This window comes from Pantherophis guttatus, chromosome 3 (genome assembly GCF_059756535.1).
Source record: "Pantherophis guttatus breed Tessera chromosome 3, ASM5975653v1, whole genome shotgun sequence".
Taxonomy (NCBI): domain Eukaryota; kingdom Metazoa; phylum Chordata; class Lepidosauria; order Squamata; family Colubridae; genus Pantherophis; species Pantherophis guttatus.
The window spans coordinates 175,773,017-175,799,354 of NC_142065.1; the positions used below are offsets into that span (position 1 = coordinate 175,773,017).

Below are 26,338 nucleotides of genomic sequence, written 5' to 3' on the forward strand. Positions count from 1 at the left end.
GTGAGCCATCGCCAGCTGTTCTTTTGGTTTCCAGCATGCGCATGTGCACCAGACAGTTGGTCTTTGTGCATGCTGGAGAGCCAGAAACCTGAAGACCAACTGGCCAGCTTTGGGGCACGCAAAGACCAACTGGCGGGTGTGTATGTGCGCGCTAAAAACCTGAAGACCAGGTGGCCAGCGCGCACATGTGCCCCGCCCAGCTAGTCTTCGGGTTTCCGGTACTCTGGCACATGCATGCACATGTGTTCCAGTTTGGGCACTCAGTGCCAAAAAGGTTTGCCATCACTAGTCTAAATGCTTATCCAATCACATTATTTTCTTCTCCCAATGACTATCATCCTATCAACTAACGAGCGTGAGGTAGTTTCAAAGCATGTGTTTCTCTTAATTGCAGCAAAGTGGCCACATGAGCTTGCGTGGCTCAGATGTAGCTGCTATGTAAGTGTCTCTGGAGTCAGAGTTCAAGCAAGGTATTCTGATGTGTATTAAGAGACATGTTCTGCTTACTCTTGGTTGAATGAAGCTAGGAATGGGCTGCTGAGCTTCAAAGATTCACTCTCAAGGGTGACGGTCAATCAACCAAATAATTAATTTAAAAAGAAAAACAAAGTGGAAAGGAAATGGTTCCAGTCTCCCTTGCCACCCAAGCAGTGTTACAGAGTAGGCATCAAGCCCATGGACCAAATGGAAATTAGTGGTATCATACAGTTGCTGCCAAGCACATCCTCCCCATCAACTACATCACTTCAAGCCAATTCTTCTATGTGACATGGATTGTATGGATGTGATGTGTGTGGGGTTTTTTTGTATTCCTAGAGAAACATGTCAGAATATTTGGACCTAAGCAGTAGGTTGTCTATGAGATGCAAGCTCCATTGAGGTGGTGTGAAGTGGAATGTCTTTGTACTATAGTAACTGGTCTGTATGGATGAACTTGGATTAATTTTAGTGAAGCTTTTTATGAGGGCTTTTAATTTGAGCCTTTGTAGGTTTTACTATGTCTTTTTTCTGACATATACTATGCTGTTTCTCTAAAAAGAAAAACAGAATAGTTGCATATCTTCAGATTCTACTACCAATTGATATGATTATATAATTTAGACTCATTGTATCCCTGAGGAAAGTTTTGCCCAGAATGTTTTAATACCTTCTATTTTTATATTGATGTATACATTTTTATTGGAAATAAAAGGCAGATTCCCAGAGGAACAGGTAATCCCATAGATAACCCAGTCCTATGTCATGTAGGGCAGGGGTTCCCAACCCCAACAACCGGGCCGCACAAACAAGTGAGGCCCCAATCCACAGGATGCAGGCAGCATGCAAAACCATGCTCTCCACTCCACCCCCCGTCCACAGAAAAATCTTTGTCCATGGACCTGGTCCCTGATGCCCAAAAGGTTAGGCGCCACTGGTGCAGGGATTTATAAGTGACAACAAGTACCTTGAATTACATATGAAAGCCTATATAGGCTTAACAAGAAACATCCATAACTACCTCTGCTGCTGCATTGTGGACCAAATGAAGTTTCTAAATAGTTTTCAAGGTCAGCCCCATGAAAAGTGCATTGCGATAATTTATTTATTAGATTTTTATAGTGCCTTTATTACATGCCTAAGGCTTCCTTTTCCACCTGTTTTTCTCACAACAATCCTGTGAGGTGGATTAGGCTGAGAGAATGACTGGTCCAAAGTCACCCAGGCAGCTTTCATGCCTAAGGTGAGACTCACAGACTTCTAGTTTCTAACCTTTTGCCTTAATTACTGATATGATCAAGGCTGAGTGACTGTGAGAAGCCCCCCAATCCAGGAATAAGCACAACTGGCACGCAATACAGAACTCTGTGAAGGTCTTTGTGGCTAAAGCCATCACCTGCTCTTCAAGCAAGAACTGTGAATCCAAGAGGATCCCCAGTTTGTGCACAGAATCCAAGCAAACACAGGCAAGAGATGTTCAATCAAGTACCATCAGCATATTGATAATAGTATAGTTTCACATAAATTCAGTGAAGACTTTTAGTGCCTTTTCAGTTTAAAACTCACATTCTCTAATAACTTTCACTGGCAATCTGCTGAGGACTCTTTCACTCAGTTAAAAGTCTGTAGAGGTTCTCAGTCATCCAGGTAATGGTTGTCCCAAAGGTGCTTTTTCATGAAGCAACTGGACTTCATTTTTTCTTTGAAGATGTTTTGTTTCTCATCCAAGAAGCTTCTTCAGCTCTGGCAGGATAGTGGGGAATGGATGAATTTATTTTCCTTGCAGACAGCTGGTCATTTGCATCAGTGGTGGGTTTCAAATTTTTTTACTACCGGTTCTGTGGGTGTGGCTTGGTGGGCGTGGCTTGGTGGGTGTGACAGGGGAAGGATACTGTAAAATCTCCATTCCCTCCCCCCTCCAGGGGAAGGTTACTGCAAAATCCCCATTTTGTCCTGAACAGCTGGTACTCAGGAGGCAGAGAATAGATGGGGGCAGGGCCAATCAGAATGTTTACTACCGGTTCTCGAACTAATTTCCGCTACCAGTTCTCCAGAACTAGTCAGAACCTGCTGAAACCCACCTCTGATTTGCATCCTTTCAGAAGGTTGTTGAAGTACTTGGAGGTTTATCTGTGTCCTCAGGGTCAACTGAGAAGTGCTCCTGGTTCTTGTAGTCTGCAATCCCCCCCCCACACCTTCTGGAAATCCATTCCTATTCCCACACCATTCCAAGGGTGTTCATCCTGTTAGGATATGGTTTGAGCCTAACGAGTTGTCCAGGCAATATATGTGTTCTGTGACTTTAATATGAATATGTATTGTGTGACTTTAAAGTTTTACTGCTGATTCATTGTAATGCTAAGTCATGCTGTAATTATATAATCACTGGTTGTGAACGTATTTAAGAAAGGTACTGAAATGGATTCAGTTGATGATAAGCTACCATTGTGTATGGAATTGCAACCATTGTGCTATCATCGGTTGGATGGATCTGCTACCATTGTGGTTTGTGAACCAGAGTGAGTTTGTTATTCTAACCAACTACTGCTTATGTGGTAAGATACTGTATCACTGGACTGATTTAACTGGCAAAGACTTGGATTGATTTAAAGACTATGAGATTGTTTTTTCACTATAAACTTTTGATAAACCAGTTTGCACATCCCTTATTCATTGCTCTCAGCAACGTTTCTCTGTGCTCTACACTGGTTGGTAACACAACAACAATATCCTTAACACATCCCAAATTGTGTAGCTAAAAGTCTGTAGAGATTCTCAGTCGTCCAGGTCATGATTGTCCCAAAGGTGCTTTTTCAGGAGGTTTTTTCAATGAGACGTGGGAAGAAAGATCTGAATCACCATATTCCGATTCTAGGCAATTCTGATTCTTTTCTTTCCCGGGTAGGGTACAGATCACATAGAAGTCTAAAGGTCGGGCAGTGAAATCCTTGCCCAGAGTTATCAGGCCGTCGCTGGTTGAGGAACCCCGGGCGAAAGGGGAAACTCCTTTCCTTGCTCAACTTCTCAGAACAAACACCGACCAAACCACAAAACCATCCGACTCATTCCAAATTCTCCCCGACGCGGCTTCGTCAGACGTCACGAGGGCCCTGCGAGTGGCGCATGAGCACCCGCAGCCTCGTCCTCCGCTTGGCTCGCTTCAGTCTTTGCCGAACAACGCCGGGAAGGAGAGCAAGAGGTTCCGCCTCTGCGCTTAACGGTCTCCAGATTTATTACCGTCGCCCGCTGGTGAGTACTTCGTCCTTCAAGCCCCCCCCCCCCATGTCTGTGTGAACGGCACGGGGAGGGCAGCAAGGCAGTGGGGCGCGCGCCCACAAGGTTTCTTCGTGGGTTCTGAAGGGCAGGTTTCCGACAAAGGAAGGGAGAGCCGGGAAGGCTGAGCCCCCGCCGGGCCTATAGCGAGCGTTAGGCGAAAAGAGAAAAGGGCCGTTCCGTTAAGGAGAGGGTGGTTGGGGGCAGAATAGGGAGGTCTGCGCCCCTCCGGGTTGGCAAAAACGGGGATCCTTTGTCCACGCCTTCTGCTCTGAGGTTGAAGGCTCCGACCGATCAAGACCGCGCCCTTCGCGGTGCGGACGGACGGGACGCGAGCCCTTCCCTCTAAACTCCCTGGAGAGGGAAGGAAGGGTAGCAACCTGGCTCGTGTCCCGTTCTTGTGCTGGACCTGCATGGGGCGGTGGGGAAGAACTGGGGCCCGGTTTCCTCCTTCGGCGAGGGGCGGAAACCAACGCTCAGTTATGGGAGTCGGAAAACGGGGAGGGGACAAAAAAAGGAAAGAAAGAGAGGCGCTTGGAGGGTCTCTGGGGCCTCGTTATGGGCGCCGTCGGAAAGCCTCACCGAGTCTCTGAGGCGGTCGGCGAAGAGGCTTTGAAGGAGAACTTGGAGTTTCATTACGTAGCATGTTTTCGTAAGCGGGAAAGAAGGAAGTAGTTGTGCTTTTTGTGAGACTTTGGTTTCCTTTACGCGGAGGTGTGCCTTGGATTTCCTTAGTAAACCATTCGTTAGTAATAGGGGCCGAATCGATATTGGCCTGATTCATACATCACATTAAAGCTCAATCCGATTTGGTTTAGTATATTGTGTGGATCTAGCCATTACGGTTTAGTGTAAAACATGGTTTATGGGTTAAAACAACCTTGAAGCCTGTGAAGACTTGAACTTCAACTCCTACAGTATTTTGTCATTGAACATGCTGGAAGAATTTGATGCATTAAACAATCACCTAAAGTCTGTGATGGCTCGAACTCGAACTCATACAGTCTTTTGCCATTGATCATGTTGGAAAAGTTTGATGAGGTTGAAATAAAGTAATTGGAAAGCAACAGGTTGTCTTCCCCTGTCTTATGTTCCGAGAATGAATTTTTAATTTTTCGATTAATATAGGATTTAACATACAGTGTTTTGTCATCGAACAGAATAACAGCATTTCCTGTCTTGAAGTACTTCTCTTTTTATATTATTAAAGTTATGTATTGTTAAAAATACAATTTTCATAGATTTTTACTAGTAATAGTTTTAGATTAATTCTAACAGCACAAGTTTATGCAGTTTGAAATTAAATTCTGTTCCTGGCAGAAGATTTTAGAGCGGTGCTTCCCAACCTTAGCAATTTTAAGAAAGGTGGACTACTGGTTGGGGAATTCTGGGAGTTGAAGTCCACCTTTATTAAAGTTGCCAAGGTTGGGAAACTCTGCTTTAGAGTTATGATTCAAGTTATCACTTCTGAGAAGTATATGTAGATGGCACATCTTGAATTGAAAAAAATTGTCCCTTTCATATACTGTTTTTACTTCTCCAAAGGCACAGGAAATATTTTTAACCCATAAAACATTTTTAACAATTTAGAAAGTCAGATAAACTAATTGCTTCTAATGTATTCTTATTATAATTATTGTTAAAAGTAACAAAACCATCATGAATATCTTCCATCAATTTGACTAATTTCCCCCGTAAAATAATCCAGGTGGTTTGCCAACAATGTATTTCTTTTGGAAGTGAAATCCATAGTTTTAAACTATGTTGATAGCCATATGAGGTAGGCTGGGCTGAAAGTGACAGGCCCAGGGTTACCCAGCAAGCTTGTCATTAAAAAACTTGTTCATTTTTCTACATTATACATAAAGTTTGTTTATCCATCTCTAATATATTCACTGTTTCTTCCTTCTTGCTAAAAAAAGAGATCCAGTGTTCACTTTTTTTCACTTCACTTTTGCCATGCCTCTCAATTAGTTTGGAAAGATGCTTTTGGAAGTATTAAGGAGGTATTGAATGACCTACTTTGTATTAATTCCACAAAATACTTTGTTATCCAGAGAGTTATTATGTTGTGTCTCTCCATTTATTCAGATAAAGTATAAAGATACAGTATAACCAATAAGTTGGTTAAAGTGTACCAGTATAACCAACTTATTATGTCATACAAGGCAAAAACATCCTTCACTAAGCCTAATCAGCAATGAAATAAAGCAACAAAACTTTTTTCTGTACTTTCATTGATATCCAAAATCTGAGATTTGAGCTGTATGTTGCCTAACTGATCTGATTCCTCAATTATTTCGTTACCTTCCCCCCCATCCCAAGAAAACTAGGCGGTTCATTCCTAACGCTAGGTTCATTAGGAACAAGTTAAAAAAAATAGATTTATTGGGGATTCCATTGTTTATATTCATTTTGAGAATTGTCTCTCCCCAATTCCCCCTTTCTGTCTTTCAGCCAGTAATAGATTTTTTCCTCTTATCCCAAGTCCACTATATATTCTCAGGAGCTTTGGTGAAGAATTTATCAAGTCCACTTAAACTATACCTACTAAGTTACTGTTAATTCTATGCTTGTTGGCTTTCTTGAAGTATTTTGAAAGTTGAGTCAAATAAAATCTAACTTTGAAGAATCCATGTTCCTTCTTCTCTTTAAAATAACATGCACTTGATGGAAGAGTTTGGGCAAGGCCAGATAGCAGCTGCCTACCCAGAAGAAATATTAGAGTATTTTTTGACTGATACACATATGTTCATGCATGCACATATGTTTTCCTTTTCTCCATTGCTTCAGTCTGGTCAGAAGGGGAAATGCAATATTATTCAGTTTTAGAAAAAAATATTGAAAAGAATTAATTTAAAATGTTGGAAGTATTAATTCTGTACTTGTTTGATTTACAGTTCAACCCAGCATTTCCTAGATGTGTATGTTGGGAGTAGTTTATTCATAAAATAAACTATATACTGTAAACAGAGGTCTGAATGATATGACTGAAAGAAGTAAATGAAAGGGCTGGAAAAGTCATATCAATTACTTAAAAGTGTTGGACCCCAGATACTCTTTTAACATGGATAAAAGGAGCATCAGTTGTAACTGTTAATTTTTCATCTTAAACTTAAACATATAAAGAATGGATATTATAAGTTATTGTTATTCAAGATTGCATCTCACTCGTATCAGAAGCACTGAGAGGCTTCTGGGTTGAAAGAATAGATGGTGACATCACCGTTGCCAAGGGCTGCATGGATGGGGAGGGGTCCTTTCGTGTCTGGCAGGAGCTGAAATGAAGGACAGGGAGCTCAGCCACCCAAGACAGCACTTGGGCCACGAACATGGGCTTGCTAACATCCAACCCAGCATCCTAACCACATGAGCTCTATGCTCCATGTTACTCAAGATTAAGTAAATATTCTAGTATTTTTTTTTTTTTAGAAATAGAAATTAATAATTTAGAAATAAAAAATGATGAATATCAAATTGTGGCTGTTAATAACTTTTTGAACTGTACTTGGACATTGGGATTTTTTATTTGCTTATTTAAAATCTTTTTTCCTCCAGTGAAAATGTCGCTGTATCCTTCTCTGGAAGACCTGAAGGTAGACAAAGTAATTCAGGTATGACAAAATACATTTTATAATAATTTTTTGTTGTGGATAAACCTTGGTTTTTGAGATTTCTGAAGTATCACAGTAGTTTCAAGATACGGTATTTGTGATATAAATATTAAATTTTATTAATTATATTGCATATATTAATCATATGCATAACCAAAAATCATCTGGAGACATGAAACCTACATTTTTTCTAGAAGTTCTTTTAGCTATTCTGTTTAAAAAAAATAACATTTCCATATCTAGAATTGCTCAGCTGAACGTTGATTTGAGTATTCTCTTAATCTGTTTATGCCTGGTGAGCAGAATGGGGTTATCCATCTCTTTGAATAATCTTAGTGTTTTCTGGTTTACCAGAGATATGAATTCATCAAGCATTGTTTAGACTGAATGCTCTTGGCAGGTCATCCCATTCCTGACATGTGGTCCTGGCACAGGTTAATCGTGGAAGCTAATTTTAAGGCCTGATTGCAGTTCTAAAATTTGATTTCTTGAAATAACCTAGTATTGCAGGAGGAAGAATAAACTTTTTCATTAGCACTGACCTTCCACTAAATGGAAAAACAGTAAAATCAGTATCAATAATAATAGAAGTGATTTTAAAGTCTGACAGAGGGCCAGATAACCTTATCTCTAAACTGGTGTTAAGTATAAGATAAGAACAAGAAAACAGGAAGAAACTTTTAGAGAGAGGTGACGACTTTCCTGAGAAATATGTAGGTTGCATGAGATCTTTGTACTGCATTAAGACTTTGGCCAAAAGTTCTCCATGGCTGTTGCAGGATTAGTGTTAGATGAGAAGTCCAGTGACGGGTTTAAACTCTAAATGTCAGTAAACTGACTGCATAATCTTGAATAAGTACTTGAAATACTTGAAGACCATTTATACCAGCTTCGATTCCTAGAAGAAAGTGGAAGAACTCTAATTTTATTTATAAATTAAAGTTCACTTTTGATGTGGACATATAAATTGGTGCTCCTTTATGTCTCCTAATCTCTTTATCATCATTGTAGTGTCATAGCACATAGAAGTAGAGATTGTAAATACCTTTGTTCACTCTGCTTTTGTTGCATACTACGGTAGTTAAGCCCAACATCTAATATTTTTACATTTAGTGAAGCCAAATAGAAGGGGAAACGGGATACAATGTTATTACAGTCAGCTATGCATAAAATGGGTGGAGCATGCTTTAAACTTTATATTTTTAGCTTCAAAAATGTTTTAATCAGGAAAGCCGTGATGGATAACCATTTTGTCTCACTGTTTCTTTGATCAAAATCTCCTTGTTGTCTTCCCAAGTTAACTATGTGAATTTAACTTTTATCAAAGAACAGCCAATTGTGACTGCATTGAAATAAAATTAGAAGGCAAGGTTCTTACTATTGATTTAGGTCTAGTTGAGCATTTGGAGAATTGCTTCTTAAAATTGTGTCTTGCATAATGAGGAAATTGAAAAAAAATTACAAAACCTTATAAAATGTTCATTAACTATTAACATACCGGTATATTATTATTTAGAAACATACAGGTAGTCCTTGCTTAATGACAGCAACTGGGACTGGAATTTCATCACCAAGAATGCTGTCATAAAGTGCAACATCACATGATCACATTGCTTAGCAATAACAATCTTAGCAATTCCTGTTGCCATTGTTAAGCAAGGATCACAGGTAATAAAGCAAAGACTACCTCACAACTTCTTGCATACTTCCAACAAGCAAAGTTAATCAGGAAGCCCACAGGAAGTTGCAAGCCCTTGGTGGCTCATGAACAGGATGGCAGTCAGATAAGGGGCTGCTGTGCTGTGCTGTGCTGTGCTGTGTGTAGGGTGGCTCCACCAGTTTGGGGAGGGTGCATCAGTAACAGCGCTATATGAGAATGAAGGGCTTGTGTTGGCAGTTATCGGGGATGGGAGAATACATCTGCACCCATGAGTGGTTGCTGCCAGGTGAGAGACGCTGTGTCAGTAGTTGCAAGTGGCTGCTTCCAGGTGAAGGAGAGTGTGCCAGTGATTGCCACGCAGGCATTGCTGGACTTACATAGATGTAGGCAAGAGGTGTTACAATTATGCACTGCGCGCACTAGCAATAACACTTAGATCTATATACCACTCCATAGTGCTTTACAGCACCCTCTGAGTGGTTTGTAAATACCAGCATATTGCCCTTAACAATCTGGGTCCTCATTTTACTGATCTCGGAAGGATGGAAGACTGAGTCACACTGAGCCAATCAGGATCGAACTCCTGGCTGTGGGTAAATACTGCAATAATAGCTGGCAATACTGCATTCTAACTATGACTCATAAGTACACTAGAATAAGATTCCCAGAATCTTGTACTCAAAAAAAAAAAAGCTGTGGGACCAACTTAAGAGGACCAATTTGTAATCTTCCCTGCTGGCTTCCCCCATTGACTTTGCTTGAGGGACACTGGCAGGAAGATCACAAATGGTGACTATGTGACCACAGGATCCTGCAACCATTGTAAGTGCCAAGTGCCCAGATTGTGATTATATGATCATGGGGTGCTGGGATAGATAAACTTTGAAGACCAGTCATAAGTACCTTATGCTCAGCGCCATTGTAACTTTGAACAGTTGCTAATGAAAGATCATTAACCAAAAGCTGACTCTAAAATATTATATATTTTTATGTAGTTTAATCCTTATAATGTTTTTAAATCATATTTCTGTATAGGCTCAGACATCCTTTGCGTCAAACCCAGCTAACCCAGCAATTCTATCTGAAGCTTCAGCACCCATCTTACAAGATGGAAGTAAGTTGATATAAGATTTGAAAAATGCTTGATACTTTGTATAAATTTCATTGATTGTAGAAGGATTTAATGATTTAATTGATTGTTATGTTTGGCTCTTAATAGGATCTTACTTTCACAATCCAAGCATATATTTATTTTATAGCCTTTGAAATCCTGTCTATTGATGAATTCTGAGCTTATCTCAAAAGAAATGAACTTTGCACGTTTTAATTTGAAGAAAAAAGCTCAATGATGTTTTTATATTTTATAATATGTACTTGAATTACATTGTTTTTATTGTTTTTCTGAGAACGATAGTATCACTTTATATATATACACATTTGTTATAAAAATAAATCAAACTTATTGAAATGCTTATATTCAGTTTGGAATTTTAAACACAAGGAGTGCAGTATAGATTTTGTGACCTGTTGTCTTATTTTCAGGCAGAAAACCATTTTCTATAGTGTAGAATCATTGTAAGACAATGTAATATTGCTGCGGTATGAAAATAAATTTCAGGTAAGTGAATTTAGTACCTTCAACTAGTGTGTTAAGTTTTTAAAAATCCCAAAGGATGAGATTAGTGAAATATGAGGCATGCTGTTGATTTTGCCAAGAGTATAACTGAAGGAACAGAAATACCATTGTAGCAAGATTATAATTACTTTTCTTTACTTTTTTCAGATTTATATCCTAAACTGTATCCTGAACTTTCCCAGTATATGGGTATAACTTTGAATGATGAGGAAATTCAGAGAAACCTGACAATGGTTCCTGCAAATTCACAGGGGGTAAGTGTCTTAACAGAGAACAGGGATTCCTTTGGGCTTTACTGATTTTGAGGGTTTGAATTATTCATGAAAAAAAAGAAAGAAAGATGGGAAACCTTCTACTGCAGTGTTGGCTAACCTTTTTGTCACCGAGTGCCGAAACGGGAGAACATGCACGCGTGCCAGAAACCGGAAGAGCAGCCACCCGGTGCACATAACGCGCACTGGGTGGCTGCTCTTCTGGTTTCCAGCACGTGCATGCGCAGCGGCCACGTGGTCTTCCGGTCAGTGTGCATGCGCACACGGAAACCGGAAGAGCAGCTGTCCCGTGCGCATGTATGCGCCTGGAAGATAATCTAGTTTCCGACGTGCACACCGGCCAGCTGGTCTTCATACGAGCATGCATGCCAGAAACCGGAAGACCAGGTGGTTGATGTGCATGCGTGCACTGGAAACAGAAGAAACCGCCGCCGCCAGTTTCCGGTGCTCCCATGCGCATGAAGACTAGCTGGCCGGAAGAGCAATGGGCAATGGCTCGTGCACCTGGAGAGATGGCTCTGTGTGCCACTTCCAGCACACGTGCCATAGGTTCACCATCACGGTTCTATTGTATTCCCTCCCCTATAATTGAAAAAGTCATAACAAAAAAACTTATGTGCTACATAAAACAGTAGATGTATCTGCTCAGCTTGAATTTACTTCAGTCTTTGTCATAACTGTGATTTTATAGATGATAAAATATCAACATAACACAACACACTCATTTACATCAAAGATCTATGTCTGATAGTAGAGTTTGTGCTTATTTTTAATTTGTTGGGGGGGGATGTTTTTGTACTCTATAGCTTGTTGCAAGACCTTCTGCATCAGATTACATGATAGCTCCAGTAACTGGAAATGATGTTGGAATTCGTCGAGCAGAAATTAAGCAGGGGATCCGTGAACTGATCTTGTGTAAAGATCAGGAAGGAAAAATTGGTCTTCGTCTTAAGTCAGTGGACAATGTATGTATAATAAGTGTTATGCTAGAATTCAAAATAGGATAAATTGTTACATAAAGATGTATTCTTTATAGTTTATCTTTCAGCCCTTAATCTGCTACATGACTTTCAATATATATGAGTTGGACAGCAAAAATATTTTTAAAAATGAAAAAGGCTTATATTTATTTGTCAAAAAGAAATTGCTAACTTTTAAGAAATTAAACAATTTCGTGAGTAATATAATTAATAGTATAATCAGAGAACTAATATTAGCTTAATAAATTTTATCAAATTTAAATATGTATTTTTGAATTAAAATTTAAGGGAGTGGTGGATGTTATATAGTAATGTTAATAGACAGTTGGGGCTTGCTAATGATAAATTTGTTCAGTATATTTCTCCTCTGCTTTTAATGTATACAGGAATTATATGCGCACGCCCCTAAATTTACCAACATTATTGTTTTAGGGTGTCTTTGCTCAGCTGGTTCAGGCAAACTCCCCAGCCGCACTGGCTGGCCTGCGATTTGGAGACCAGATTCTACAAATCAATGGTGAAAATTGTGCTGGATGGAGTTCTGATAAAGCTCATAAAATATTGAAGCAAGTTCCTGGAGAGAGAATTTCCATGATTATTCGAGACAGGTAAACTTGCAGGATTATTGTATATCAGCTGAATTATATTAATAGTAAGATCTGTGCTTTCTATATTGTTTGTTTTATTGTTTTATTAAATTTGTTTGTTTTATTAAATTTGTATATCGCCCTACTCCCGAAGGACTCAGGGCGGTGAACAGGCACAGGATAAAATACAGAAATACAAAAGTTAGAAACAATTTAAAACCAAATTAAATAATTTAGCCCATGACCATTAAAATCCCAATAATTTAAAACAAATTAAAATTTCAGTTTAAAAAATTTAAAAGAAAGGGGAGAAAATTAGGCCAGGCCGGCTTGCTGGAATAAGAGGGTCTTAAGAGCACGGTGGAAGGTGCGCAGATCTGGGATCCTCCGTATTTCCAGTGGGAACTCGTTCCAGATAATGGGTGCCCCCACAGAGAAGGCCCTCCCCCTGGGAGCCGCCAGTCGACACTGCTTGGCTGATGGCACCTGGAGGAGCCCTTCTCTATGAGAGCGTACCGGCCGGTGGGAGGCTGTTTGTGGTAGTAGGCGGTCCCGTAAATAACCAGTTGTTAAGTTGTTAACTTAAAAGAATAAGCTTCTTCACAGCCAGTAAATTTGGGGTTAATTTTATTGCGGACAGTGGTTCAGTAATATATTCGGTAAATTTTATAAATAGTGAAATATAAATATTTTTCTTCTAGGCCTTTTGAACGGACTATTACCATGCACAAGGACAGTACAGGACATGTTGGCTTTATTTTCAAAAATGGAAAAATAACTTCGATAGTAAAGGATAGTTCTGCTGCAAGAAATGGACTTCTTACTGAACACAGCATTTGTGAAATTAATGGACAAAATGTAATTGGTCTGAAGGTAAATATGTTTTCTGTAAATATATGTTACTCTCAATCAATTATACTTACAAATGGTGTTTTTTGTCAGTTTATGAGTAATATACAATTGTACCTTGGCACTCGACTGCTTTGAAGCTCATCGAATTTGGTACTTGATGCATTTTGATGAGAAAATTTTGTCCTAATACTCATTTGTTTGGTGCTCCATGTGCAAGCTATAACTTATTGGTGTGAGCTGCCTTGAGATTTCCTACCTTTTCCAGCTGAAACAAAGGTTCATGCATTAGTCTTGCAGTATCTTTCCCCTGTGCCCATCCCCTTGTGGTCTTGTCTTAGCTTCTGTGGTCATTTTGTGCATTTTTGCACTTTTTTTCTTCAGTAGTACAGGTAAAGTGAAGTTTTATTTTATTCAAGTGTTTATTAATTTTAATAAATTTTATTTCTTAGGGTTGTATAATTATATACAACCCTATCTTTCTACATATTGTCTTAAAATGTGCATTGTCTTTGATTTGGGAACACATTAAATTTATTTACATTATTCCTTAAAATTGGTACTTGTTACTTTTGGTACTTATTGCACCTGCCGGAACCAATTAAGCACAAGTACCGAAGTACCACTATATATGGTTTCCTATTTGAAAACAAGAAAGCAATAACAGGCATTATATTTCTGTTTGTGTAGCAATGCAGGTTTATGCCTTTAGTAGAGATGATTATTATTGATTAGAGCCTTATTTTAGTCAGCTTCTAGCTTTACTTTTCTTGTAAAGAGCTGCTGTTTCCTCTTGCTGATGAAAAAAGAATAACTATTTGCATTTATCTGCTGAATTGTAGCTGTGTGCATGACTTATCTCTCAAATAATCTGACACTATCTTTAGCCTGTGAGTATATTTTATTTAAACCACGAAATAAACTACTTTATTCACCCTTGAAACAAATTTAAAACCATTGTGGCTATAAAACAATTTCAAGGTTTATAAGGTTTATGACTTTTACACTTTGTTTAACAGGATTCCCAGATTGCGGACATATTATCAACAGCTGGAAATGTAGTGACCATTACTATGATGCCTTCCCAGATCTTTGAACACATAATAAAAAGGTATGAGTGTTTTTTTAAATGTGTGTGGTATGGGCTCTTTATCTTTTGAAAGGATGGATAATATGCATTGAACTTATTATAATGAATATAAAATGCAGATAGTCTTCTCTTACTAACCGCTTCTTCATTGACCAAAATTATGACAGTGCTGAAAAGGTAACTTAATGGTCAACTTAAGATCATTGGAAGTCCATCAGAAATGTGATCAACATTACTATTGGCACATGTCCTGTGCCTGCATTTTATTTTTTTATTTTTTCTCACCTTGCTGAACAAGAAAGGAAGCTTTTTTGATTTTCTGCACATGGAAAGCAATGTGATTGCACTGGCTGTTGAAATCCCTTCCTCTCCAATTTCTCTTGTTTGCAAGAGGGTGGCTGGAAAATAAGTGATTTCTGTAGGCATTCTCTTCTTTGCCTGACCCTTTCCTCCTGCCAAGGCAATCACATTGTTTTTGATGCAGCTTACTCCCTTGAAATCCCTACTTCTCCGATCTTTTGGGGGAGATGGGTCAGGCAAGGAGAGATTGGTTACAGAAATTATTTGCTTTCTTCCTACCCAACCACCTTGCAGATTAAAGAGGCAGTTTAGAGAGAGTAAGCTGTGGCTGCCAGTCCTATACTGCGGAACATTTACATTGCTTTTGATATGTGTAAGACAGTAAGCAGACACTTGAGTATTCCAAAGAATGGGTCTATAGTTAGCGGACAAACAGAAGCTGTAGATATGAAACTGACTAGTCTTGTCTATTTCTAGCCAGAAAGCTCAGTTGTGGTCACATTATTTCTCACTTAATGATTGCTTCACTTCGAATCCCAATTAGAGTCACTTAGTGAAGATTATATGTATTGGTAATAGTACCTTATTCCAGCAACTTTATTCTCAATTACATTGGAACGCATCTAAACTTTGCAATTGGAAATAATTGAAAACTTAACACTTTTAACTCTTGAAGTTTCTTTTTAAGAGTAAACATTAATATAAGAGAATATATATAGTTCAGGATTTATTAATTAATTAATTAATTAATTAATTAATTAATTAAAGGATTGAATTGAGAGTCCTTAGTGCTGACTTTGGTTGTTTGCCTGCAGATGTTTAATTTCCCTACTAGATACAACCAATACAAGTGAATGTGGGGTTTGCTCCCTGCTTATATACAGTAGCTGGCTCTGCCAGTTTTGAAGGGGGTGTGGTTTTCTCTTCTGTAGTTCCTTGATTAGGGTATTTTTTCTGCTTGATAGCAATCAAGCACAGAGAGCACCAAGGATTCCATCTATTAATTAAAGTTATAACTCTTTGCATATATTTGCTCATAGAATAACATCATAGTGATCAGATGTTGGTCAGATGAACAAAAAGAGGTCCATGTGCAAAGGTTCAAAATTAACTGATTTATTGCTAAAAGTCCATCCCCAGAAATATTTTCAACTAATGGTCAGAATCTGATTAGCATTAGATAAGTGTCAACGACTTGGTTTGTGGAACTCTAAACTGATCCCTCTTTTTATTCCTCCACATAGCTCTGCCAATTCTTCTACACAAACCTGCTAATATTAATTCATGTAACTCAGATATTTTGCTCTATTCTTTTTGTAATTCTGCAAATTTTGAATGACTTGCATATTCCATTATGGGCTAATACATTGTGAACTTTTTTTTCTAGGATGGCTTCAAGCATTATGAAAAGTTTGATGGATCATACTATTCCTGAAGTCTAAAATTTATTTTGGATACATTTGTAATTGAGACACTGCTAAACATGGCTACTATGTCTTCGCAATATTTACATTCTGCACATGAGCCTTTCTTTACATGAAATGCTGCATTGAGCATTTAATTACATTATGGCTGGGAATGTCACATTTCAACAAAAACCTTGCTCACATTTTGCATTTTATATTCATCATGCTACTTTGACAAAACATGTGCTTCTTTCATAGGGTTGTATTATATAGGTCAGGAAAATTTATGTCATTAAAAATGGAAGAAAACTAATGTTTGTGAAAGCATCTAGTATTTGCTTTCTTTGATCCAGATATACTGCTGCTCTTTGTACTTTTTCAGATTCATTTTTGTACTGCATCTACCAGTGAAAATATAACTTAGTGTTAATTAACTGATTTTAGTAATCATGTTTACAGAAAGCATGCTGGTTAAACTGAGCATAGCTTGTATTTATCATTCCATAACTATTTTAAAATAATGTTTGTCTTTTTGCTGTCTTATAAAATTGTTCTAATATGCTTATATTGTATTGCCTTAATCCTCTTAAAACTGAAATAAAATTGCAAATATATTCACTTCCTAAATGGGTAGTATTTTGCACTGATGAATCTCTAAATCCTGATTGTTAGCAATATAATCCAGCATAAATGAAGCAATGAAAGTGTTAAACATTTTACCTAAATGGTGTGGTTTATGGCTCTTGAAATAGTAAAATCAGAGTAGGCTATAGTATTTTTTATTACATCAACCAATTTTACTAATACTAAATAAAATGTAATATTGGACATGGGTAACATTTTAATAACTTAGTCATGAGGGTTTTTAATTTATTTCTTCTCTAACAGATAGCCTTTGATATAGTAATTGTAGTAAGAAACCAGCTGTTTACTGATGTTCTATCAGTTGGATGTCAAGCTTTAATGCCAGAAGATAAGCCCAACCTGGCAGCTAGACAGAAGAAAAAAGTTACAAATACTGGCATGTAATATATGCATTCTATCACAGGTATAATACAGAGAAGTAGATGTAATTCTTAATTGCTTAGCAATCGTATCTGCATTAAAATAATACAATTACATCTGAAAAGTTGAGTGGTTTTTTGGCACATACTAATGAAGAATCATTGGGAATTAAATAATGTTATTGCAAATAAATAATATTTACCACTATAACTACTTTAGTTTTGCAGAAGCAAAAACTTTTGGAGATTCATTGAAACAATATATTGAAACAGTATATTGTAATTTAAAGTACTACAGTATATAGAAAATCAGCATTTGAATGGGACTCAATAGTGTGTATGCAAACATGTTTTATATTGGTTTGCAGAGGAGGGTGAAAAAGGATTAATGTTTTGGCCTGGCCAGTAAACCATCACAGTTGATACATTTTTCAGAGATTAAACTGCAGCACTTGACTTAACAAAGGGTAGAGTGATGATGACTGTTTTCATTTAACAGTTAAATATTTATTAGTAAATGAAATACTCCCCAGTCCAAATACAGAGATAGCAGAAGTCAGTGAAAGGAAAAAATGATAAGGGAGAAATGAGCACTCTAGGTCAGACCTAGTAAATGTGGATGAGAATGTTAAACTCCACTTGTCCCTGGCACTTGGAAGAGAGATTTGAATGCCAAATCATGGCAATATATAGATAACCCTTAGTAAGAATGTGTAAACGTGTTTGATAAGAAATGTGTGCTAGTCCACAAAAAAAAAAAAAAGCAAATGTAACCCTACCAGCTGATTTATATTCCAAGCAGCTTTATAAAATCAGGGGAAAAAAATAAGAGACTTTCCCAACTAAAATACAAAATTGTAAAGTTATTGATTTAGCAATCAAACAGCTGGTTGATAGCGGTCTATAGGGTGAAACAATAAAAACATCATCATATTGAGATGGAAGTTTAGGGGAAATAATTCTGCCAAGTACATAAAACAGAACAAAATCCTGTTAGTTAGAAAGCAGGAGACCGTGGAGGCACAAAGCCCACTGGTTCACTTTGGCCAATCATTTTGTCTCTCAGCCCTAGGAAGAAGACAATGGCAAACCAGCCAAGTAATTTCCTGATTGCAATATTGGCAAAATAATGCCAAGAAAACTGCAGGAATTTGTCTAGGCAGTCACCAGGCATCAACCTGACTTGAAGACAAAACATACACAAGGAACAATATATAGAGTAGTATGATTTCAAGTTAGAACATATTGGTTACTGAAAAATAAGTTTATTTTCAACACGAGTATAAGACAAAGTACCTCAAGCTGTTACAGTATTACTTCAGTAAATAGGCAAGAGCATAGACATTTGTAACATTTTAGAGTCTTCATCAATACACAACAGGAATAGGGTGGGGGAAGGGGACCAGAAGTTCTGTTTGAACTATAGAAAGCATTTTTACATTTAGGCAAGGTCCTTTTAAAATTCTGGTTTAAAATATTAAGGATTGATATTATCAGAGAAAAAGCACTTAGTATTGTTGTTTCCAGAACACAATTTGCCTATCTTCTCCTCCAGTAATTATATTGCTGCACTGGTCATTCATCCACATACAAGTCACAGCACCTAAGGAAGATACATATGCAAGTCAATCAGATTGACCATTTGCAACCACCTTCCTCAAACTGCTAGCTGCAATTCATAACTTCATTCCAACTACAAACGACTTTAGCTCACAGCACCTATGAAATCTACATTTTGAGAAGCAAGTTATGGAATTTGTCATATTTAATTATGACAGAAATGATATACCAAAAGCTCCCAAGCTAAGCTAAAAATGGTGGGACATGAAACTGTTCTATAAACTGTTGATTAATGAACAGGAAATAGTAAAAAATAATAAGGAGCCTTGGTAGTACAGTGGTTTAATGCACCCTGTTATTAACACAGCTGCCTGCAATTTCTGCAGGTTCGAATCTTACCAGGCTCAAGGTTGACTCAGCCTTCCATCCTTTCTAAGGTAGGTTAAATGAGGACCCAGTTTGTGGGGGCAATAAGCTGACTTTGTATAAATATACAAAAGTATGAAGGCTATTGCTTAACACATTGTAAGCCGACCTGAGTCTCCAGAGAAGGACGGCATATAAATCAAATTAAAAAAAAAAAAAAAGCATGCATCCCTATTGGCAAGGCAGGGTATTCTTTCCAAACATCTGATTTGGGATTGGTACTTTCAAAATTGTAAGTAATAATTATGGATTTTAGGTAAGTAATGAAGTAATGAACTAAGAATAACTTGCGAATGGTTCTAAAACTGTTGAGCTGATTGCCTTCCAATGTCTCCGAGTTTGAAAAAAGAGTTGCAAAGCCAAGATACCAATAAAGGAGAATATTTGAAGTACAGGTTGAAATGAGGGGTCCTTAGTGCTCTCTGAGTTTGTTTTTTTGCAAATTTCATTACTCAAACTAGGTAACATCATTAGTTCTAGTAAGGACGGGGGTTTGCTGTCGGTTCATCAGAAGTCATCTACAACATACAGTGTAATGACTGCAGCAGCCACTACGTAGGACCAACAGGAAATGACTGGCAGAATGCATTCATGAACTTCAACTAGCAATCAGAAGAAGTTGTGAAACTAATTTCAAAACATATGGACAGAGTTAACCATAGTTTCATTTAGGAAACAGGAAAACCTAGACCAAACCAAGTTCAAAATTACTAGGGAATATCTAGAAGCTTGGCACTCTAACAAATAGACAATGGACACATAGTCATAAACAATATCTACATACTATGCAAAAGAGACAGTCAATGAGCCAAAACCAACAAAAACAAAGCATCTCCCCACCAGCAATCAGCACTCAGATGAGCATATATTAACTCCAAAATTAACATCATACCAACAATCAAAAAGTAAATAATTCCGCAGTCAAGGGACTGCCAAACAAGCTAACAGTAAAGAGCCCAACCAAAGAACCTCCAAGGCCATCCCCACCAATACTGACAGGGCAAGACACTATAGAACAAGGGTCCTCAAACTACGGCCCGCAGGTCACATACTGTCTGCTGAAGCCATTAATCCAACCCACGCAGGACCATGAGGCTGCCCCGCCTACATCACCCTGCCCACCTGCCGGTCCTCACACTTCGGCCGAGCACAGGACTTACCTTTGTAAGTCCTGCGGACTGGAACTGGAAGGCAAAGCCATATTTTTGGCCTGCAGAGCGGTTCTGGAGGTGGGGGAGGTGAAAAATGGAGCATGCAGGCCAAAAACGGGCTATTTTAGCTTGTTTTTGGCCTGCAGAAATATTCTGGAGGTGGGAGAGGTGAAAAACAGGGCATGCAGATGCCTCAGGAGGCCAAAAAATGGGCCGTTTTAGCCCGTTTTTGGCCTGCAGAATGCTTCTGGAGGTGGCGGAGGTGAAAAACGGGGGCATTTTTCACCTCCCCCGCCTCTAGAAGATGGACAGAGAGAAAGAGAGAGACAGAGGTAGAGAAAGAGAGGGGGGGGACGAGAGAGAAACAGGCAGACAGACAGACAGGCAAAGACAGAGAGGTAGAGAGAAACACAGAAAGAGAGAGACAGACAGAGAGAGAGATAAGAGGCACACACACAGAGAGACTTGTTGATTGAAAGCTCCTTGGGGCTGAGAAGAATTGCTGCAAAACTGAGTTTCCTGAAATGGACAAATAGACTCCTAAACAACTGAAAAACCAACTTAGTAAAAAGAAAAGTCAACTAAAAGAGTAACATGAAAACAAAAGCAAAAAAGACCACCTCCAGGAGCAAAACAAAGTTTAATTTGTGTGCATTGTTTAATGGACTGTTAAATTGGCCACACCCACCTAGTCAGATGACCTAGCCACACCCTCCATCACATGACTACCTAGCCATGCCCCCCCCCTGCAGGTCCGCTCACCCAAGCAGTCTGAGGCATCATGAATTGGCCCCGTTTAAAAAGTTTGAGGATCCCCTGCACTAGAATATAACTGAGAGCAAACCTCACTCGGTCTAGCACTGATGTTACCTAGTTTGGTTAATGAAATATCTACAAGAAGACAATCAAGCTCAGAGATCCGAGACAGAATAAATTGAGGGCAATATTGTTTCTGGTTTTCTGATACTTTTTATTAGTTTTTTTAATAAAAATATCTCCAATATGTAAAGTGCATCAGCTAATAACATAGCAGACACAAATCTATCTCTAAGGAAAGACACTGCTTTTAAAAGATTATTTGCTATGGAGATTGTGAGTGTAATATCTAAGCACATGTAAAATTTCACATTCTTTCCTAGTTAGTAAGATGCAGGCAACAGTGTATTTCTTTTAATGTAGCCTCTATACTGAAGATCCTGGTTTGGATAAAATAGTCTGAACATGCTCAGGCTAAAGGCTGCCCAGTCATAAGACTTGGGGAGCCTATCAATCAATTCAAGCCAAAATGATATTTTTTTGCCCCTCCTATATCCATCCTTAAAATTCCACTAAACTTTTTGTGCAGTCAGATTCTGTTGTTTCTATTTTTTTTCCTGATTGAAATTGTTTACAATCACGTGTTTAGTAACTTCAAAAATGTTTTGCTTATTTCTTAATATTCCAAGCTTTAGTATATAATAAAGGTCATGAACCTTTGAGCCAACATTCTTCTGAATTTCCCACTGAATGGTTTAATAGGATCCTTAAAAACAATATTCTGACTTCTTTCTACAGTATACAAATTCTTAGGATTCTTACTTCATGTTATCAAGATCGATAATTTTATACATTAGTTTAAGAAGCAAGAGCAACTTATAAGATGAGCATGCACTTTTATCTAATATTTAAAGGCTTCAGAGTTTTGAAATGTCACTTAGAAACATTTAAAAAATATATTAAAACATACCTGCATGTCCTGGAATTTTTTCTAATGTTTTTCCTCCAAGTATATCCCAAACAAACAATTCTCCTGACTGACTTCCTGATAAAACTATGTGTCCATCCCATTTGAAACATCTGCAAAAATAAGTTTGTCAAACCAAAATTGGTTATCATTTGATGTTATATAACTTTACTCTCGCCACACTTTCCAGGGCTTAATAAAACATAGGCTATTGCTAAGAAAGTGTGGTTTCAGATTAAGAAAATTGAAATGTATTTGTATTTTGGATGATAATTTGGAAAATTTAAGCCATTACTATAATCAAACAGCTAAGGAGGTAATTTAGATGTTTTGCATCTTCATATTTCTCAAACATTAAACTTAGTGCTAACTTTAGAGATCACAAAATTCATCTATTTCTCCTCCAAGTAATGTTATGAGACAAATCTTTAGGGTCTCATGTTGAAGCAATATATATGAACATTTTTCAAAACTTGAAATAAAAAACTAATCTGTTTCATATACAGTATGGAGTTTAACAAAATAATAATAATAATAATAATAATAATAATAATAATAATAATAAAATTTGGCAAAAGAGATTACCTTTGAATTTGCTCCAAAGCTACAGAAGAGATAATCATTCCAGTTTGCACATCTGTTACTTTAAAATAGGCATCTTCTCCTGTGCTTAAAAGGTGCCTGCCATCTATATTATAAGAATAGTTACACTGGGTATTCAACTCAAGTATTTGATGTTAATTACCTTGTCTTCAATATAGAATATTTTGCTTTAATCCCATACATGGTTTACTCAAATAAAACTGAGAGAGGCCTTCAACTCACAAGCTATAATTCCTCACACAGATGCAATGATATCATTTTTAGCTACTATATATATTACATATTTAACTGAGCAGAGAACAAAACACTTATAAGCCTCAAAATCTGATACCATAGTTTATATTCAGGAAACTTAGCTAGTTGATAAAAGAAAGATGCCTTCCAAATTACATTCACCATTTTGACTGTATGCATGCACGTATGCAAGGAAAAATACCTACAGCTAGAAAACTTTTAGTGCTATAAATTGATATCTTTCTTCTCTGAAACAACTAATATGCTACAAAGATACTAACATAGATATGCAAGGCAAGGTCGCAAAAGGTGATCTCATGACCCCAGGATACTGCAACCGTCATAAATTCATGCCAGCTGCCCAAATTTTGATCATGTGACCATGGGTATGCTGTAACGGTTGTAAGTATAGATCACTTACATAGGTCACTTTTTTCAGTGCCATTATAACTTCAAATGATCATTAAATGAATGCTTGTAAGTCAAAGATTACCTGTGATGGCCCTTGTTTCCTCAGAAACACAAACAAGAATTGTATTGGAATTGTATAGTTCCAATCCAGAATTACATTATTTATCAGGGTGATCAGTGTTTTCCTTGACAGAATGGGTATGTGGATATTTAAGAAGAAAATTTGAATTACCCATACCAGGACTGAAGGCAACATCCAAAACAGTTCCTGAATGGCACGGAAGGCGATGCACTATAGAAGCAGTAGGAACATCCCATATACTAATAGTTCCATCTTTTGTTCCGGATGCTAGCAGAGTATATGCAGGATTCAAGATGATAGTTGTTACCTAAGCAATTATGTTAATGTTATTTATTTGCACGTTATTAATAATATATACAATGATAAGTAAGTTTCCACACGTTCCCTAATATATTGAATCTTTATACCTGAATCACTTGAACATTTAAAATTATATGCATACATACTCCTCCCCACCCCACAACTGGGGGTGTTTCAATGAAGGATTACTTTCACAAACAAAATGAGCACAAGAAAGATGGGATTTGTCTGCAGAGGCTTCTGCAATCTCTGCAGAGATAGCCTCAGAATGGTAAAAAAAAATCAAGATGGCGGTCATGTTGGTACGATCAAAACTCTACTTTTTAATGTCTGTCACATATAAAAATAGGCAGAGATTTGCCTGCCTGCATCATTGTGGCCACTATCTTGACTTTTTTCTCCTCATATGCTGCAGATATCCTTGATCAAATTTTTGATCCCTGCATCCAAGATTCAAAGGCAATCAATCTGAAAATTGTTATGTATCTTTATACTTACGCTAACATCATGTTCCAATTCAGCAAGCAATTCAAAATGTTTCTTAGTGTTTAATAATTCTGTTGGATTACAATGCCAAACCTGGAACATAAGATACACAGCAATTAGAAATATATAAGCATTGCTTTCACGCATTATGCCATTCATATAAGACATAAGAAATTGGGAAAAAAAGTTGTAGAACACTTTTTAATATAGAATAACTGCAGTTAAGATTATTGCATACACAAAGATAGAAAGATTTGGTAATACCTACAACAGATGAATGGTCAGTGAAAATATTTAGAACCCGTTGAACTGGTCAAATGGACATATTAGATTGCAAAAAAGAAAATTTCTACATTTATTTTTGTGTTTATATTTTTCAATAACATTATACATGTAAGATATAAGATAGCTTACTGAAAGTCATATGGTTTGTTCCTTATGGTTTGCTCTATTATACATTGGTATATTATGTTCTTCACAAATTAAACAATTCAAAGTCTATGTATCTAAGCCACCTTAGATCTCTTTGCCATCTCTCTGCAGCTGTTTGCCACTGTTAATATTCTACCATGAAGAATGTTTTGTCAATCAATTTATCTGATGGATTGGTTTTAGGCTACTTTTCTGAGAAGAGATCTATCAGCAGTACATGAAATAATGGATCATCCATAAGGCCATAATCTACCTAGCCTATTATAAACATCACAGGAAGCGCTATCAACTAGAGATGATTAAATAGGTTCCATGGAGCAGTTTTATAAAGTAATCATTACTAAGATATCTCAAAGAGACACAGTCCATGAGTCAAACTAGATGCTATTATCCAATTTATGGTTGGAAAATTTTGGCATTATAATAGAAACCTAATGTTGTAAAAGGAAGGGACAGATTTTGAATAGTCTCAGTTATCCAATTACAAAGTCGTTGTTACAAATATATGATGTTTATACAATTAGCTGCTCTCCAGAGGCACTGGACTGCAACAATCCAAGTTTTTAGTCAGCATGAGTTAAATCCTGAAAATTGTAGCCAACTTATATTGTATCTAGAGGGAACTTGGTAGGAAATAATGACCTGCAAAATGTCTTCCATCACAATCATACCTACTTTTACTGTTGAATCCCAAGATGCAGAGTATAATCGATTATTATGCCAACAGATCTTGCTGACGGCATCATGATGCCCTATTAAGGTGTCCTGCTGCCTTCCAAAGGCTACTGAGTAGAAATAACTTTTAGAAATAAAAAAAAAGAGAAAGGGATGTATAAATACTTATGTATTTATACATGTATAAAATATTTTTATTGAGAATAGTACATGCACATAAAAAGGCAAGCCAAAATGTAATTCTTTTCATTTTCCCATTTTTAAAATATTTTTAAAAGTATTTATATTTGGGATTGTCTTATTCATTAGTTTCAGTGGGAGATCCTGTAATAAGGCAAATATTGCAATGCCAGCAATTAACATTTGCTCCCTGAGGTAAAGAATAAAACTGCACCGATTGGTTATTGAATCTTTTGTTAATCTCTGTTGTTCCCAAAGGCTAATATTATTAAGAAGTGTTGTAAGGAGACTGTGTAACATAAAAATCTCTCCTTAAGAACCTGCTGGCATTTATCAGCTGCTGGCATTTATCAGCTGCTAACAGCTGCTTCATTCAAAGATTTAGCCATGGTAGAAATAACTATTTCTGTCAGGAAAACCTGGCCAGATCTGGTCACTGGGGTAACCCATTGTGCAACATATTATAGCCAATTATATCCAATCACACTTATCCAATAAAGAATCCTATTCTATTCTATTACTCATGTACATGCACAATCTTTTGCCTCCTCAAATTCACTTGAACTTAGCTCATGGAAAGACTAGCCCCAATTAAAAGAATCATGAATTAGTGCTGTACATTTAAGAATGTGTAAAATCACATACATATTGTTGTCCCATGAAGAACATACAATGGTGCTATTCCCTGGTAAGATTAAACAAGACGACAAAGCCTGTAACAAAATCAACAAGTTTTGGTTCATATTATTAAATTATATATTGTATATTAAGATATTAATATATTTTGAAACAACATATTTTGTATTTGATGGATTCAAAAGCTATTCTTTGAAGTAATTAAACATATGACATTATTTTGGTGTCTAAATCAGAGGTGTCAAACTCACGGCCCGCAGCCTGGATGCGTCACACCCTGGCCATGCCCAA

General features: G+C 37.3%; 2 protein-coding genes across 6 annotated transcripts in view; one reads left to right on the forward strand and one right to left on the reverse strand.

The window, feature by feature from the left end:
• Positions 1 to 2,709: 2,709 nt before the first annotated feature.
• On the forward strand, positions 2,710 to 16,771 carry SDCBP (syndecan binding protein). Its single transcript, XM_034429827.3, has 9 exons — positions 2,710 to 3,726; positions 7,309 to 7,364; positions 10,060 to 10,138; positions 10,808 to 10,914; positions 11,739 to 11,897; positions 12,345 to 12,520; positions 13,201 to 13,372; positions 14,368 to 14,459; positions 16,126 to 16,771. The coding sequence occupies exons 2-9, from the start codon at positions 7,314 to 7,316 to the stop codon at positions 16,178 to 16,180; spliced, it is 891 nt and encodes a 296-aa protein (XP_034285718.1). The 5' UTR covers positions 2,710 to 3,726; positions 7,309 to 7,313; the 3' UTR covers positions 16,181 to 16,771.
• NSMAF (neutral sphingomyelinase activation associated factor) overlaps positions 8,061 to 26,338 on the reverse strand; it is a 43,957-nt gene continuing 25,679 nt past the window's right edge. For 2 of the 5 annotated variants that reach the window (XM_034429826.3, XM_087890612.1), the window contains exons 25-31: positions 26,057 to 26,124; positions 25,232 to 25,355; positions 24,137 to 24,217; positions 23,495 to 23,645; positions 22,594 to 22,696; positions 22,012 to 22,121; positions 18,394 to 18,751 (exon numbers count right to left, since the gene is read on the reverse strand). In XM_034429826.3, coding sequence (XP_034285717.2) covers positions 18,657 to 18,751; positions 22,012 to 22,121; positions 22,594 to 22,696; positions 23,495 to 23,645; positions 24,137 to 24,217; positions 25,232 to 25,355; positions 26,057 to 26,124 — 732 coding nt within the window. In that variant the 3' untranslated portion in view covers positions 18,394 to 18,656. Of the gene's footprint in view, positions 8,263 to 18,393; positions 18,752 to 20,413; positions 20,805 to 22,011; positions 22,122 to 22,593; positions 22,697 to 23,494; positions 23,646 to 24,136; positions 24,218 to 25,231; positions 25,356 to 26,056; positions 26,125 to 26,338 lie in introns of those variants that run through there. The other 3 variants (XM_087890611.1, XM_087890610.1, XM_087890609.1) reach the window with 3 other exon arrangements.

What these genes read in the sequence shown, in the direction of transcription:
- SDCBP (XM_034429827.3), top strand. Translation starts at nt 7,314, where the DNA reads ATGTCGCTGTATCCTTCTCTGGAAGACCTGAAGGTAGACAAAGTAATT. An exon ending in TTCCTGCAAATTCACAGGGG is followed by an intron (nt 10,915 to 11,738) that starts GTAAGTGTCTTA and finishes TGTACTCTATAG; the next exon opens with CTTGTTGCAAGACCTTCTGC. An exon ending in GTCTTAAGTCAGTGGACAAT is followed by an intron (nt 11,898 to 12,344) that starts GTATGTATAATA and finishes TTATTGTTTTAG; the next exon opens with GGTGTCTTTGCTCAGCTGGT.